Source organism: Hermetia illucens, chromosome 4 (genome assembly GCF_905115235.1).
Source record: "Hermetia illucens chromosome 4, iHerIll2.2.curated.20191125, whole genome shotgun sequence".
Lineage (NCBI taxonomy): Eukaryota > Metazoa > Arthropoda > Insecta > Diptera > Stratiomyidae > Hermetia > Hermetia illucens.
In genome coordinates, this window is record NC_051852.1 from 24,227,465 (window position 1) to 24,243,360 (window position 15,896).

Sequence of the window (15,896 nt, forward strand, 5' to 3'; positions counted from 1 at the left end):
ATTCCTCTGGAAAGTACTTCCGGAGGCTTCAGAGACCCGATAGAGAACAGCATTACATCCAGGGGACTATTGACATCGTTCTTCACTTCGAAGATGCAGGAGAAACTGACTAGATACATTGACCATGACTATAAGAACACAAAAGATCAAAAATCGGCACCTGGATTCATGATTGGGAGCTGATTGGGCAGCAACCTTTAATCGCTTTACCATCAACGGGGATAGGGTAAAATTCGAGCCAGAAAAATTCGGAAGTACAGAAACTTTCACAGAAATTTTGGTAATAGCTGGAGTGCTTCACCAAGCGTCCATGGCAATGGCTCACGAGGTATAGTAATCTGCAAAAAACAAGGGACCAATACCTCTAAGGGTATCAGATGTTTTCCTCTGGATGTAGCTGCGAACTGGCTGTTGTAACAGAACCACCGAGAAAAGCAAACGTAAACGACAAGACGCTAGGAAAAACGATGGGACTTGAATCTTGAAATGGAAGAATTCCTCGAAGAAGGCCCTTTAACTCCTGCAATTTGGTTTTGCGATCTTCTGCCTCCCAGTCTCATCACAAAGATTCACTTGTTTCGCAATCAAGAAAATCAATTTACAATCGTGATTTCTGACTAAAATTCTAAATTCCCCAATCAACTCCAGAAGAGCAAATACAAGAATAACGATGTTTGGCGAAACAGAGTTTACCCTCCTTACACGTACGCTCTTCAAACAAAATCCGCCTCTCGACCCTTATTCCATTTTTGTCTTCAGGATTTCCTGCAGTCCTCCCCCATCACAATTGACTTTTTGAAATTCCACAACGGCACGGCATTGTCTGTTTAATTCCCATCAAAGCAAGCACTTTCCATTCCCATCACGAACGCTGTGTTCTGTTCTGTTCTGGTTCAGCTGGAAAACATTCAAGTCCCGACACAGAACGTCAACAACAGCAAGCAACTCACACTTTCTTTCAACACATCTTTTTAATCCGTTGCTTCTCATTCTCAGATTCATTCATCAGAATCTTTTTATATTCGAGCGATTGCAACAAAAAAGAATGCTTGATAAATGTCGTCGCATGACGCGAGCAAAAGAAAAACGCGATGCCTGCATTGTTCTTGGCCGAGCTAGTGTCGAGGGTAGGAAGTGGCTGGGGAGCAGACGGCCCCATTGCTATCCGCTTGGAATCAGCTCTTATCAGCTAAATCGATATGGCGTGAAGCTATCAGGGGCTCTAGCTTGTATTTTCGCTGCTGCTGCGTTGATTTCGCGATACCACGGAAATTTAGCATATCACCTTGAAAATTGATGGGAACGATGAGTCAGGCTTATGTGAAGCTTTTATAGCCGGTTTTCTAGAAATATATTCTGATATAGCGTGAAAACTTACTAATGTATTTCCGGAATGAAAGTTTATCATCAAAGGAGGAGCAGATAAGGAACACTCATCGATGAGACTTAGCTCTAAAGCGATTTTCCCGAGAATGATTAGAAGTGAATAGAGGTATCTAAATACTAAATACATTAAGATACATGGTCGCGACAGGAATCTGTTGGTAATTTGAAACTTTCACTATCATAAAATGGAGGCGTGCTTAGATCAACTAATGAGAGAGAATGCTAATTTCCTGTGTAGGAAATCTGCAAAAGTGACGGAAAGACCAAGAACCAGGAACTGAGAGGGAACAGTAAATCCGGAATGCCTTCTATTTCCAGCAGCGATAGTAGCGAAAATACACGTATCTTCCATTGATATTTCTGCTCGCAAAAAAGCAAATGCAAATTTAGATGTAACACAAGAATATAACCGGAAAAAAGCAAAAAAAAACGGTCCTTTAAGCCATTGGAGCGAGCTGGAACATGTATCTAAAGCTGGGCGCAAACATCGTAACATTAGCGATCCCTTGAACAGTAATCTAATCAAAGAGTTTCTTGCATAATCAATCCGCCGGAAAACATATTTAAACTGGTCTACCCTAAAGGCGAACTTCAAGTTGTTGTCAACTAGGAGGATCAGACGTGTACATCTGTCAGTACTTCATAGAGGATACACGGGAGAAGGCTTAGGTAACTAGTAACCACAATATAAGATAGACCACCAAAAAGGGTGAATACAGACAAAGAAGTCCATTGGTGCACTTGCATCCCTGAGCCATAGAAAGAAAATCCTTGCCTGTGATGAATGACTGGATAGGTTTCATATGATTGCCATAGTAGGGCATAGCGCGTCAATCATACCTATCCACCAACACTGTCGGTTAGCAGCAATATGCTCCTGCTCCTTTCATGATTTTCCGAGAAGCTTGCACTTCTTCTTCACTGTTCTTCGCCACGAAGTTCTAGCACCACCCCCACGTCAGTCATCCTGGGATGCAACCCACTAGCATCCCAGAGCAAAACCCACAATGAAGTTATCGCCCTTCTTCAATGCGTGGCCTACTCACTGCAATTTCCACGGATATCGCCAACCATCCCTGCGCCCACCAAGTTCTTCGTGACTTATTATCTTAGGTCAGAATACCCAGATGACACGACGTAAACATGAATTGGAAGCAACTTAAAGCTTTTGACTAATAGTGGGAGTCACCTCCATTTACTACTTCCATACAATGGCTCTGAACAACCTGAACTTGACGTTAGAGTTGAGATAATTGCATTTTCAAATTTTGGACAGAACAACAATGGCGAACCTAGCACTGTTAATGCGTCGGGTGACATAAACTTCAGTGCCGCCAGTCGCACTCTGCTTGCCTCTCTTTCCAAATCTAGAATCACTTAGCCAAGCTCTATGACTGAGTGAGGAAGCAAGCAGATATCGTAGTCGAGGTCTCTGTAGTAACATGACATAGTCCATTGAATCAATCAACGTGGTTCACCTAAGGCAGCATGAGGAATGTCACCGATGACAAGAAGAGCTCCCGACTTCAAATTTCTCAGAAACTTTACCTCGACGCCACAAGTGACATTGTACGTCGTCATATATCGCTCTGATAATGGCTATTAATTTTTCCTTCCTCTTCCAGCGTAAGGCTTTCCAGATAGACTCCTTGCCCACGCTATCGAAGGCTTCCTCGAAATCGATGAAAGAAGGTGGAGCGAAGATCTAAACTCCGCATATTGTCCTACAATGATCCGGAGGGTGTGAATGTGGTCGGTGCAAAAAAGTCCAGAACGGAAACCAGCCTGGACCACCCCCTTCTTCACTCGCTTGAAAATTTTTAGATTCCCAGCTCTTAGAAATCTCCACAGAAACTGCAAGGAAGAATGTCGCGGGGAGGCCATCAAAACCGGCGGCTTCCGCTTCGGTCGTGGTGCTGTTGAATTTTCTGCTACGGCACGTTTCCGCTCGTTGTAGGGCTCGGAGGGTGCTTCGTTTTTTTCCCGTAAATTAAGATTAAGTTCGCCCATTGTCATACAACAACAACGCTGCAAGCGCCTCCAACACTTCCACATCCCCCGTGCCACCGTTTTGGCGGTGTAACCCGCAGGCTTGGTACCACCAGGCACTACTGCTCGCGGGCATCACCACTAACGCCACGCGAAGTCGCTGTGGTTGCAACTACTCTCGGAAAGTACCCAAGCCATCTTTGCCTGTGCGAACTCTGAGTCTTTGCAGATGTTAGCAAACAACGCTGACAAGAGGTACACGCACGCCCCGTGGTCAGTGTAATGTCGCAGAAAGCCACGGGTCAAATTACCGAGCTTCAACAGACGGTGACCACCCTCATGGCAGCATTTTCAAACGATCCACATCGATATCATTGGCCCCTTGCAAAACGCGCGTGGCTTCAAGGATTGTCTCACAATTATTGATAGGTTCACTCGGTGGCCTGAGGCGTTTCCGCACAATCGCACGCCGAATTCCTTTGTCGGGAATGGATGCCATGCTTTGGAGTTCCAGCCGAAGTCATTATTGACCAGGGAATGCAGTTGGAGTTGCAGTTGCAAAATGGCCGACGTATGGATCGCCGCAGGAGCACTTGGCGCAGAAGATTAAAAGGAATGTAGAATTCTCGAGATTCTTGGAAGAAGTTTAAGCGCATTTCAGCGAACCGGGTGCGGTGGCGTGTAGGCGTGGTTGACACGTCTATCAAGGGATGAATTATAACGACATATAACATAATACAAGTAATACTAGGAATTTTGGGGCGGATACTAGTAAGGATAAGTTGATGTCCTATTTCCTTACCCCATCTAGCCGGTAAAAAAATGGTCACTGTGGTTGTTCAGAGCGTTAGTCTATTTGATCCTTGTTTTGACTGATACAGCTTAGCTATGTAGGACTATAGATCAACTAGATCATAAGTGATCGATCTGGGAGCGATATAGCACTGATGTTATCCCGAAGTTGTGCGTGACTGACCATATAAAAGGCTTTCATAGATCAGGGGCCACTAAAAGTGAGGCGCAATGATCGAGGAAATAAACACAGATAAGATCTAGAAACAGAGAACGTCGCAGAATTGCTGTGAGGAGCTGGTAGTGGAGTCAGCAAAATTGGTCGGAGAAGGGAAAGATTGAATTGGGCTACAGGAATAGCAAGTGTGAGACCAAAACGGTTTAAGTCACCGGGAGCAAGGACTGCCTCGACATTCAACCAGTATTACATATGCAATTTTTTAATCACAGATTTCACAGTGGAGCGAACAACTTTAAAATGAACAAGGTCGGCGTCATTCTTAGAAGCTCGAAACTTCTATCGCAATACATGCTTCAGGCGGATGTTTCTATGAATGTCCGTGGTAAACCAAGTTGGGTAAGAACGCAGACAAGTAGGAGAAGAAGGAAAATAACGGGAGAGAAGGTCGGATAGGATATTGTAAAAGGTGCTAAAAACTTGATCACACGTTGAGTTAGATAATACGTGATCCCAATTGATTGACGCTAAGGGTTTGCGAAAGGGGAGCTTAGTAGATTTTGCGCAGTTTTGGAGATTGAACGAGAGAGCTCCGCTTCTAATTCAAATAGGACGTGGCGAGCGTCAATTTTGGCATACAAGGATGTGCGAGAAAATAAAGAAAGTTGGCCCTCGAGGAGGCTGGAAAGGAAGAGATCGACAGTGCGGCTCAAAGTTTGTTCTGTGGTGTTGAAATTCAGGGCAGAACAAGTGAAGGAGAAGAGAAGGAAGAGTGGGAGAGGTTGTTGGAAAGAATTGGAAGAATTGGGTTAGGCCAGTTGAAAATGAAAAAGGTAAAAACCTCCACAGAGAAAGAAAGGAAGGGAGAGGAATTTGACAGTCAGGAGTCCTGACAAACTGATAAACATTTCTTCGTAAAAGCGAGAAAAGCAAGTACAGATGAGGTATATGCAAGATACAATGAAGGGGAGGAATTTGGGCGGAAAGACACGCAGGGCAACACAATCGTAAGGAGACCCAGAGGAGATAAAAGGCCAGTGGACCTTACGTGATGCAGCCCGGAGCGACAGCGGAAAATGGAACACCCTTCGGGGAGCTCCGAGTTTGATATATTATCGTCCAAGCAGATTTCAGAAATAGAAATAACATGATGTTGCTGAGCCAGGGCGGATAAATTGAAGGCCTTCAGCTTGTTTCTTAAGCCCTTAATATTTTGGTAGAACAGGCGGACAGTAAATACAGAGTCAATTACATTAACCGCTTATAGATGAATACACTTTCAGGTCAGAAAGAAGGATTGCCGTTTAAATCAAATTCGTAGGAATAAGTGACTTTAAAATAAGCTACGACTCGGTCAGGATTACCTGGAGAGAAACAATTGTGTTGGCGGCGAGACCACCTTTAACCCGGGGCTGCTGATACGAGTGGATGTAGTGCCTAGTTTTAAAGTAGCGGCGGGAAGTAGAGGTTCGTAAGCACAGGGAAAATGTCAGAGTTGGGCAACTGTATTGCGATTTGTGGCATGCTGGGGAGGCGGCGGATATTGTCCCGTTGAAGGCGTGGAGGATCGAGACAGGATCGTAGACTTTTCCGGAATAGCTCTGGTGATTAGCTGCGTAGCAAACTGTGTTCTAAGCTGACCTTTCGACTGCGCGGCAACTGCAAGAAGCGTGTGAGGTGCAGAACTAGTTACACGATCATTTGATGTTGGCGCCCAACGATGTTTACACAAAGTTTTGCCCTTGGGTGGTTCCAGTTACTGTCGAATATGAGCTAGTATGCCCATTTGGGTTCGGATCATGTAGCCATCAACAAGATTCCAATAACACTGGTAAATCCTCGACAACACGATCGAGGATGTGATCCGTCGGGTTCGGAGTTTTAAGGCTCCACGCGCGCAATCAAAACGTTATTTTTTTTATTTTGACTTTTGAGTTTTAGCTCGTTTTCTGGTCATTCGTTAGTCTCGCGTAAATCCCCGTGTTTGCAATTTTTTCAAGGATCCGACGCGGACCCATGCATCGGAATGGACACGTGAATGTTTATAATATAATATAATATAATATATAATATATATATATAATTCTCCCCATTCCCGAACGGAGAGTCAAGCACAGCGGCGTGCAAGCACGTGTTGGCGAAACACTTCGATGGAGCTTTAATATTTGCGAGCGGACCTTCAGTCAATTTCGCCATCTTTTTGGGTTTTTGGAATAGCGCTCCTCCCTTGGTCATCTCGGGCCACTCCGGATGGTCTTTGGAACACCACCAATTCCATTTTGTCATTGCAACCTTACCAAGAACACCACTAACAAAGGCGAAAAATCGCCGCTGGCCGACCAAGGCGGTTTCGACACCCACCAGGCGACCACAGGAAATATTCCCAGGTCCCATTCAGGTGAAGCTCTTCAATTCTCGGATTTCCACCAATGTCAAAGACGGCAAATATGAAATTTAGGAAAGCACATTAAATGCTAATGATATGCGAATGAATCATAGAGAACAAAGCCCTGACCCGAAAGAACTACCGTTTATGTTTGGACAAACACAACGGGCACCTTTTTAGTGTAAATATGACGATTGTTATCTTCAACAAGGTCAATCTGTCGTATACGGAGATACCGAGAAACATCAAAGTTGACTCCGACCTAAAAGATTTAGACGGAAATGTCAGCAAAACCCGAAGGATCCAGAAAGGCCAACTCGTGTTTGCGATGACGAAATCTCGCTTCGGTCAAACTGATGGATTTCGTAACCAAGTGAAGAACTCACTTGATGTCACAGTACGAGCCAAAATACATGAGATCTAAAGACAGTGCAAGGATCTCGACGAAGTGACATCCAAAAGAGAGATTTCCAATGGTAGTACTCAAACGGCCACAATGCGATGACCTGTGGAGGCAGCGCAAACATTGTTGCCGAGCGGAAAAGATCGAATCGTATGGATTTTCTGCCATCTGAGAGAGGAAAGAGGTGCTTCAAGGATCTTATGTTTGGACACTTCGCGAAGGCATGTCTCAGCGGCATTGATCGGTCCGATCGATGCAGAAGGTGTAGGGAGAAAGGTAATATCGTCGAAGAACAACAGGGATCTCAAATGCTTTAATTCCTCTGTGTAGGATACTGTCTCATAACCTTGCAATACGTTGCCGGCATTCTATTTTGCCCTGGTTGGAAAGCCCTCTAGAAGCCCCCCTTTCGTGTGGCGTAATCAGTTGGGAATGCCCAGATTTCCCGAGATACTCCATCCAGGATGCTGCTTTGGCGGTAGGGCTTCACCGTCCAGCATCCGGACTCATGTAGTTTGACAGCACTGCACGCTACAGCATATTTAATGTGGAGGCCCATGGGGAGTAAATGCTGAAATACATTGAGGGCATTTGCCGGGCAAGACTGCAGGGTCCCATTAGCATCTGCACACGGACTTGGAGCATTATATAACGCAATCGGTCACTCCGAGAAAGGATCGGCCACAATCAGAAGCGAACCAATAGTGGCCACCTGCTCCCAGGGATTGAAAATCGTAGGCTCGATTAGAAAATTAGACAATTAACAGCTCTTAGATGAAGGCTTACAACATCTGGTTCTAATACTGTCATGGGCACCATCGTGCACATTAATAGTGCAAATGCGGAAGAACATACAGAAAAGTAACTACTTTTCTGGAACAAAAGGATTAAATTCTTCAAACTCAGTCAGAATCCAGAGTAATTTATAAAGATTATAACGCATCACTGACTCCACTGAACAAAAAACAAATTAACTTCGATACCAGTCAACGTTTCCTACTTTCAGCGAAAACAAGGAAGGGAATTTACGCAAAAGGAAGACATTACTGCGTGGGCAGACGCATCGAAACTCCGCATTTAATCATATTCACGGCTGAAGGCGCAGTTAACCCAACAATGTGTTAAAATTGCTGTCAATTCATCCAATTATCTCATCGCTTCCAGGGCAGAGGCTTACCACGAGCCCGACTATTTATAGAAGCATTCATCCTTCCCGTCGCGGGCGTCCAATAACAACAAAACGAAAGACTACACTCTAGTGGGCAATCTAAACACAACAGCTCTTATCGGAGCAAGTGTTTTCACGGCGAGTTTGTTGACTAAGCCTCCGAGGGCTCTTATCAGCATCGCAACTTGCAAACATTCCTAACAGACGCGGATGACGTCTCCGAGCTGATTAACAGGAACAAATACTCAAACCCTGGATGCATCCATCCCGAAAAAACGCAACCGCTAAAGTGGAATGAGAAAATCAAAGTTCTACTGGGCCGCCCAGAGCGCAAGGGAACGACCACCTGTCGTCAGTACGCAGCCAAGTCCCTAATTAATTCAATAAATCGAAGTTTGCATCACGTCGCCCAGGGCCATGAAAAAATGTTGCGGTTGCGGGAATTGCCAAGGAGCAATTTTCCAGCTTAGCTGACCAGATCGTCATAATTGAATTACGGACAAGACGACACAAATACTTTGCCCAGCTGGGAGGCTGTGACGCTCGAACCGACCGCAACGTAGAGGATTGAAGTTGCGATAACTCAACTCGAATGCGACGCAGTTCCCACCGAGGATGGCTTTTGACCTTTCCGCCTCGCGAAATGAATTGCAACAGAGTTTATCGGCCCTGATGAGGTTTACGCGTTTCCCATTGCCCCGAAGAGGCTGCAACCGCTCCACAGCTGGTGACGCTGCATCGCGGTATGACTTGCACTCAACCATAGGACAATGGAATCGACGTGAGGGATTCCAATCGAAGAACATGCCACAAGCCTCTTGCTTGGACTTGGATAAAGTTTTTGGCCCTAAATTGGTGGTATTGCCTCCGAAATGTTCTGTTGACAGTTGTACGGCGCACGGTTGTACGGAGCAGCGAGCAACCCCCAAAATATCGATCCTAGGCGGTGTATTGTGAGGTTTGTAGCAGGCTGTGGAGGGAGGAGGGGAGGCGATATGGACGAGAGCACTGGCCCTGTTCCTGAAAACTGTCAATCAGGAGTTTGGGACTATCGGCGGTGACAGAATGGGGTCTTCGGCACACTTTATCGCTAATTGGTATCTTTTGGGGGAGATATCGAGGCGAGAATCAGAGTAGAAACAATCGAAGGCATTCTAGGGGAAACATTGCAAAATGATGTGCGAATTCGTTGACCGATTTGATGCAGAGTTGCTGATGGAATGGGAATGGAGAGCTAGCAGTCGCTTGACAGATTCTGCTCCCGTTTCTTTGTCCTCGAGTTTGTTGACTTGGTGACTGCAGCCTTCGCACAAACATTCCGACGAACAGAACGAGTCCAGCCTCACAAACATATCAAAGAACTACTTACACTTCCAGTATCCGGTCGCCCTTCTTAATCCCAGCTTTCTCGGCTGCACCATTTTGCAGCACGGCACTTACATGCTGCAATGGGGCGTACAGCTCCCCATTTATCGAGCGGAGCTGTCCGCCCTCGGACACTTGGCCGCGAACATTGAAACCGAAACCCGTTTCTGTTTTGTAAATCGTTACAACACGCGGCCCATATGGATTTTGCGATTGCTGCGTTTGCGATTGACTTTGACTCATGTTCTCCGTTCACCAGAAATTTCCACGAATGCGCCGCCTGTTTTCGCCAGGCATTGAGATTGCGAATCGGCGGAGGATGAGTTTTGCGTGATTATGTTTTCTCGATATTATCGGCGACAACGACCGCGTCCGCGGGCACGACACTTTCAACCGACAAACCCTTGCACTGCACGCGATTCCACTGGTGTATGGTTTGTGACGGTCGCGGCGGCCTAAGAACAGCGAGATCCGGCAGAAAATTCAACGGCAGCGACCACAACAAAATCTTTATCGACGGTTTCGTCTTCTGACAGCAGAAGCAGCAAATCGGCGGCGCACCTCCCTTCCAGCTATGGCGAATCGGACGACATTAAAAACGTACACATTTATCACTCGTACGCACACCGACGGGTATTGCGCACGTACACATTCGCTACTGAGACGGCTGGAAATCCTGTTTTGATGTGGATTGGCCCCCTCAATTGGACAGAGTCTGTTGTGTAGAGGAAAAAAGCACTAATTGGACTAAGTGACAGTTCTCGAGTTGTTTGACAGTTACAGGCTGAGCGAAGCGTAGATTGGCTGAATTGGTGATGGCCGCTGAATGGATTTTATATGCGCTGCGGAAAGCAATTCAATACAGCGGTTACGGAAATTTATTGGACGTTGACAAATGTGGCTTCCGTTTCCGCCATAAATTCGATTCCATTGTAGAAAGTAGTAAGGTAGATGATAGTGGAAATTCTTTTTTCCATAAAATCAATTGTTCAAAACTATTCCGACCAGATAATAAAAGTTTTCAGAAAATGAATTAATTATTAAAGTGAGAAATTCGATTGCTAAAATTCGTTAAATACTAAAAACAAACGGCTTAACATAATTGCGTTTTATACGATTTGTTTCCGCGCACTAGAAAAAATAAACTAGTTCGTCTTATCAACTAATAGCAGTAATAATCGTTAGCACGACAACGCCTATGGAGACCGTAATGACACATTACGAATTATAGTTCCCTGTAGGCGGCCATGTGGATAGCTATGGAAAGGATACCCAGAAATAATACCAAACATCGAGGAACAGAAGGAGAATAAAGTTATGGTGCACCCATGGAAACCCAGTATCGGCGGTTTTTGGTAGCGGGCAAGCGGTCTTCCGGCATTCAATATCCAACGATCGCAATGCCTCAGTAGTGGGAACCTTGGCTACCCTAGCATCTAATGTTACAAGCGCACGGAAGGAACTGGAACTGGCATCGACGGACTCATTCAGAAGAAGCTCCATTCTTCGCAGAACCCCTCCCACATGGGCACAAGTCTCCGCGATCGCTACCCCCAGTGGGAAGTGTGTAGCGGGAGTGTTCGATGAGGAAGGCAACGATCAGTCTGGAGCTGCCTTTATTGCCATGGAGCTGTGGGAATTCATAAAGGAAGGTAGAAACCTTGAACAGAATACAAGTGCCATGACATGAAGCATCCATGGCGTACGGCAAGGCCCAGAATGAAAGAGGATGAAATCCGTCAAATGAAATAGTGAACCAGAGGATTTAAGTAACGCCTGTTCAAAATACAAAAGGGGAGAAACCGAGGAAGAGGCTGCGCGAAAAGCGAGTCAACAGGCAACAAACCCCGAAAATAAAACAGGACTCAACTCCTAAAAAGGCGGAGCACACGACGACTACGAATGAAGCTGCCAGCGGCGACCTCGAGAAAAGGGTCCGAACCTTTAAGTCCGGGTGCAGGAACCACGGAAAAGAAACGATCGGAGGAACATAAGGAGGAGGAGGTGATTATCATTTCCAAACGAGGTGAACGGTGATATGCTGACATTCTCAGGAGAGTGAAGGCAGGCCCAGAACTCACCAACTTGGGAGAAAATGTCAGCCGCATTAGACGCTCCCACAAGGGAGATCTTATGTTGGAAATCCAAAGATGTAACCGCGAGCTAAATCGGAAAATCGTTGGAACAGGAAGCCGGCAGACCGGAGGTCACTATAATCTGCGAAGATGTAGATGAAGTCACCTGGAAGGAGACGATTTGCGAAGCGTTGGAGAAGCTTTTCGATCTTGTCAGACTACAAGAGCCATCGGTGAAAACGCTCGGCTGGACAGCTAAAACTTTTGAAGGGGACACGTTTTCCGAGACGCTGAAACCCGACATATCCCTGAATAGTGCGACTAGAGAAAAAGCCACCCAAATCATCCGATGGATGACGGCAGCATTCGATGCTTCTATGCCCAGAAGGCGATTGCCTCCCAATATGCAACTCAACCACTAGTGGAACAATGAAAAATGAATGCTTGCGAACCGCATGTTTCCGGGCAAGGAGGCTTTGTCAGAGGTTCAGGAGAAAGCCCGGTGGCGACGGTCGAGCGGAGGCACAGAGGCAACTCCATGGCCACCTAAAAGAAGCCATTCTGAGAAGCAAAAAGAACTGCTTCCAACAGCTGTGTGACAATGCCGACATAAACTCTTGGGGCAAGGCCTACAAGGTAGCAATGAAAAGGCTGCAGAGATCACTCCAGATAATCTGTCCGCGCCTTCTGAAACAGATTGTTGCCATTCTTTTCCCTCACCAGGAAAATATGGGAAAGCAAATTGTTGTCCAGTTAAATGAAGGCATAATACCCCCAGCAACTATGGAGAAGCTACGGGAAATGTGTGGATCAATGACAACAAGGCCCTAGGTTTGGATGGCATCCCCACTCAAGCTTTGACAGTGAAGACTAGGCCCGAGCTTTTTACCAACACCTTGAAGACGTGCCCAAAAGAAATGAAGGCATAATACCCCCAGCAACTGTGGAGATGCTGCGGGAAATGTGTGGATCAGTGACAACAAGGCCCTAAGTTTGGTTGGCATCCCAACCCAAGCTTTGACAGTGGAGACTAGGCCGGAGCTTTTTACCAACACCTTCAAGACGTGCCCAAAAGAAGGAATATTCCCTATTCAGTGGAAAAAACAAAAGTTTGTGTTGCTTCCGAAACCTGGCAAGCCACCTGGAAACCCAGCATCCGTATCGTCCTGCTGGATACAATGGGGAAGATGATGGATAGAGTCGTCTACAACAGATTCCTATCCATCGTCGAAGCCAGCAATGGTTTATCGAAACGCCAGTTTGGTTTCCGACGTGCCCGCTCTACGGTGAACGCAATTAGCATGGTAGTAAACCTGGATGCCAAAAACGCATTTCTCGTGAGACCTTGGAAAAGAAGTTCGATCTTATTGAACTGCAATAGTCAGCGGTAAGAACTTAGGAAAGCCTACGATGGGAAACAAACCGCCATCATCAGCTACCAGTGAAGGCAGCAATCAAATTGTTGGCAGCTGGGAGGGTCGGAATAGGTTAGGTGGCGCTTTAGGGAGCAGGGGGCACTGAAACGGTGTCTTTGGTGCCTTGGTTCGGTCATATTGCGAAGGCATGTATGAGTGCGGATGACAGGCGCATTACAAGCAGCAGCAAGTGCTTGAAATATAGGAAAGCTCTCAACGCAAATCTCAATGATACAAATATACTTCAACCATTGCCACGCGGCGCAGGAACTACTCAAGTAAATCAAACGGATGAACGATATCGATGTGACCATAACTAGTGAGCCATATTGGAATCACAATGGTGACATTTGGGTTAAAGATCGAACAGGACAAGCAGGGCTATGGCCTTGCAGATAACGAGCCTTCCAGGAAATAATGGAGCACCCGCCCAGCGCCACACTTGCCGAATATGAGTAGTTGCTGAACGCCTTGGTTTGGATGCAAGGGGACGTTGGCCGATGATCAAAGCAGGTGATTTTATTGCGTGTGCTCTTGAATGGGGCAGTCGGAAAACAAATGTTAGAGAACGTGTTCTGCTCGAAGCATTCGCGGAGCTATTCGTGGTATTCGCGAATGTTGGACCTCATACACTTTCAGCGGATGAAGCTTGAGGTCTATAGTGGACCTATCATACATGAGCGCCACTTTAACCTGTAGAGCCGCTTGGCAAATAAGTGGGGAATATACACCCAGCAGCAACCAGGTAATCTGTACGGAAATCAAGAGTGAATTGAGCTCTCTCAGAATGCCGAGTGGTTTGCCTAGATGGATGGCAAAAGCTTTTGTAGGGGACATGTTTTCGTAGCCAGGACCGACATATTTCTGGATGGTACGGCCAAAGAAAAAATCACCCAAATCACCTGATTGATGACGGAAGCATGCGATCTTGCTATGCCCAGAAGGCGATTACTAGTAGCAACCCAACTACTGGTGGAACAATTAAATCGCAAGTTTACAAGGAAGCTTTACCAGAAGGCTCAGAGAAAAGCCCGGTAGCGACGGCCGAGAGGAAACACACAGGCAATTGCATGCCGCTTCAAAGAGTCCATTCCAAAGAGAACTGTTTCAAACAGCTATGTGATCATGCGGATATACACCTTTGTGGTAGGGCCTATAGGGTGGTAATAAAACGACTACCAAGGTCGTCCCAGGTGACCTGCTCGTACCTCCTGAAAAAGATTGTTACCACACCGTTTCCTCACCACGAAAACAGCGAAAAGCAAACGGTTGTCTAGCTCAACGAGTGCATAATACCTTCAGTATGTGCGAACGCATTGCGGGAAACATGTGGTAAGATCGGTGACAATATGCCCTAGATTAGGATGGCATATCTAACAAAGCTTCGAAGTTGACAGTGGAGACCAGGCCCGACCTTTTAGCCGGCACGTTGGAGACATGCCTAAAAGAAGGAATATCCCTGCCCAATGGCAAAAGCAAACGTTGGTGTTTTTTCCGAAGCCCAATAAGCCACCTGCAAATCAAACATTATATCGTCCGTATTGGCACTGGATGTCAATTCCGGCAACTGGTGCGCAATTAAAGGTGAATTGGTTGACATAGGTTTTCGTGGATTTTTGGTCTGCTTTCAGAGAGAAAGAGACACCGGAGATTGCATCGTCACAGCGGGGGCACCATGCACTCGGTACAAGGTTCCATGTAGTAAAGCGGTAAGGACCTGGCTGAAAATGACCGCTTCAATCAAGACGTTTGGGGGGGAGGCATATAGAAAGCAGTAATGCGATAAGATGAGTCTTGTAATTTCTGGCAACGTAGCTGGGGGGAATCTTCGAAGGATTAGGGTATGGCTTGAACGGAAACACGGAAAAACCAATTATAATGTGGTAGTTGGTTCCTCCGTTTTTCCAAGTTTCAAAAGGAACACGGTGGTTACTGCAGGCTGTACCAGCGTTGCTGATGGCTGTACCAGCGTTGCTGCTGGCTGGATGATTTGCCAAATTGTTCTGTATGCAGTGGTATACCGCATAAGATGCTTCATTGCCCAAAGTTAAGGAGGAGGGCATTTCAAAGGACGAAAAGCATGAATGCCTAAAGGTAAACCCACTATGCGAAGTAATACTTAAATGGTGGTCCGGCGGGGCTGGGCCTGGAGAGACCGAGGGTAGTTTTTAGTGGATACGAATACAACATGCGCCCGCTCTAGCTTAGACTCTAACGTATCTTTCTATGATTTTTATGCCTTTGTATACACAAAAAAAAACTCAAGGCCAAGCTCTCCCTTAGTCACACAGCCCTTGGCGAATGGTATACTATATTGGCGTGGGGCCTTTTCAGCACCTTTTGTGGTTCAAGAGTGATAGTCTGCGCGTTGTTACTTACTCATCTCGCCAGCTAGATGAACCTACTCCCAGCAAGGTCCAAGAGAGTGCCAGAAGATAATTTTCAATGATCAAAACGGAAAGGTCGCATGACGACATGAAACTTAACCTGAAGCAAAGCCGACTGAATCGGTGAGTCCTAAGCAGAAGTGAGGAACATCAGTCCTAGCTAAAGTTAGAACTCAATATGATAACTCAAGTGTCAATCGTTTAAACGCCCATTAATAATAATTACGCAAAAAAGGTCACGATATGGTGGACAGAAATCCTTATTAAACGCCCATTAATAATAATTACGCAAAAAAGGTCACGATATGGTGGACAGAAATCCTTATTAGTTCCCCAGGAGATCATTTTGGAC

General features: G+C 46.0%; 1 protein-coding gene across 1 annotated transcript in view; it reads right to left on the reverse strand.

Moving 5' to 3' along the window:
* LOC119653745 (sorting nexin-27-like) overlaps positions 1-10,446 on the reverse strand; it is an 87,694-nt gene extending 77,248 nt beyond the window's left edge. The window contains exon 1 of the mRNA XM_038058669.1: positions 9,672-10,446. Coding sequence (XP_037914597.1) covers positions 9,672-9,910 — 239 coding nt within the window. The 5' untranslated portion in view covers positions 9,911-10,446. The remainder of the gene's footprint in view (positions 1-9,671) is intronic.
* Between the last annotated feature and the right edge of the window lie 5,450 nt (positions 10,447-15,896).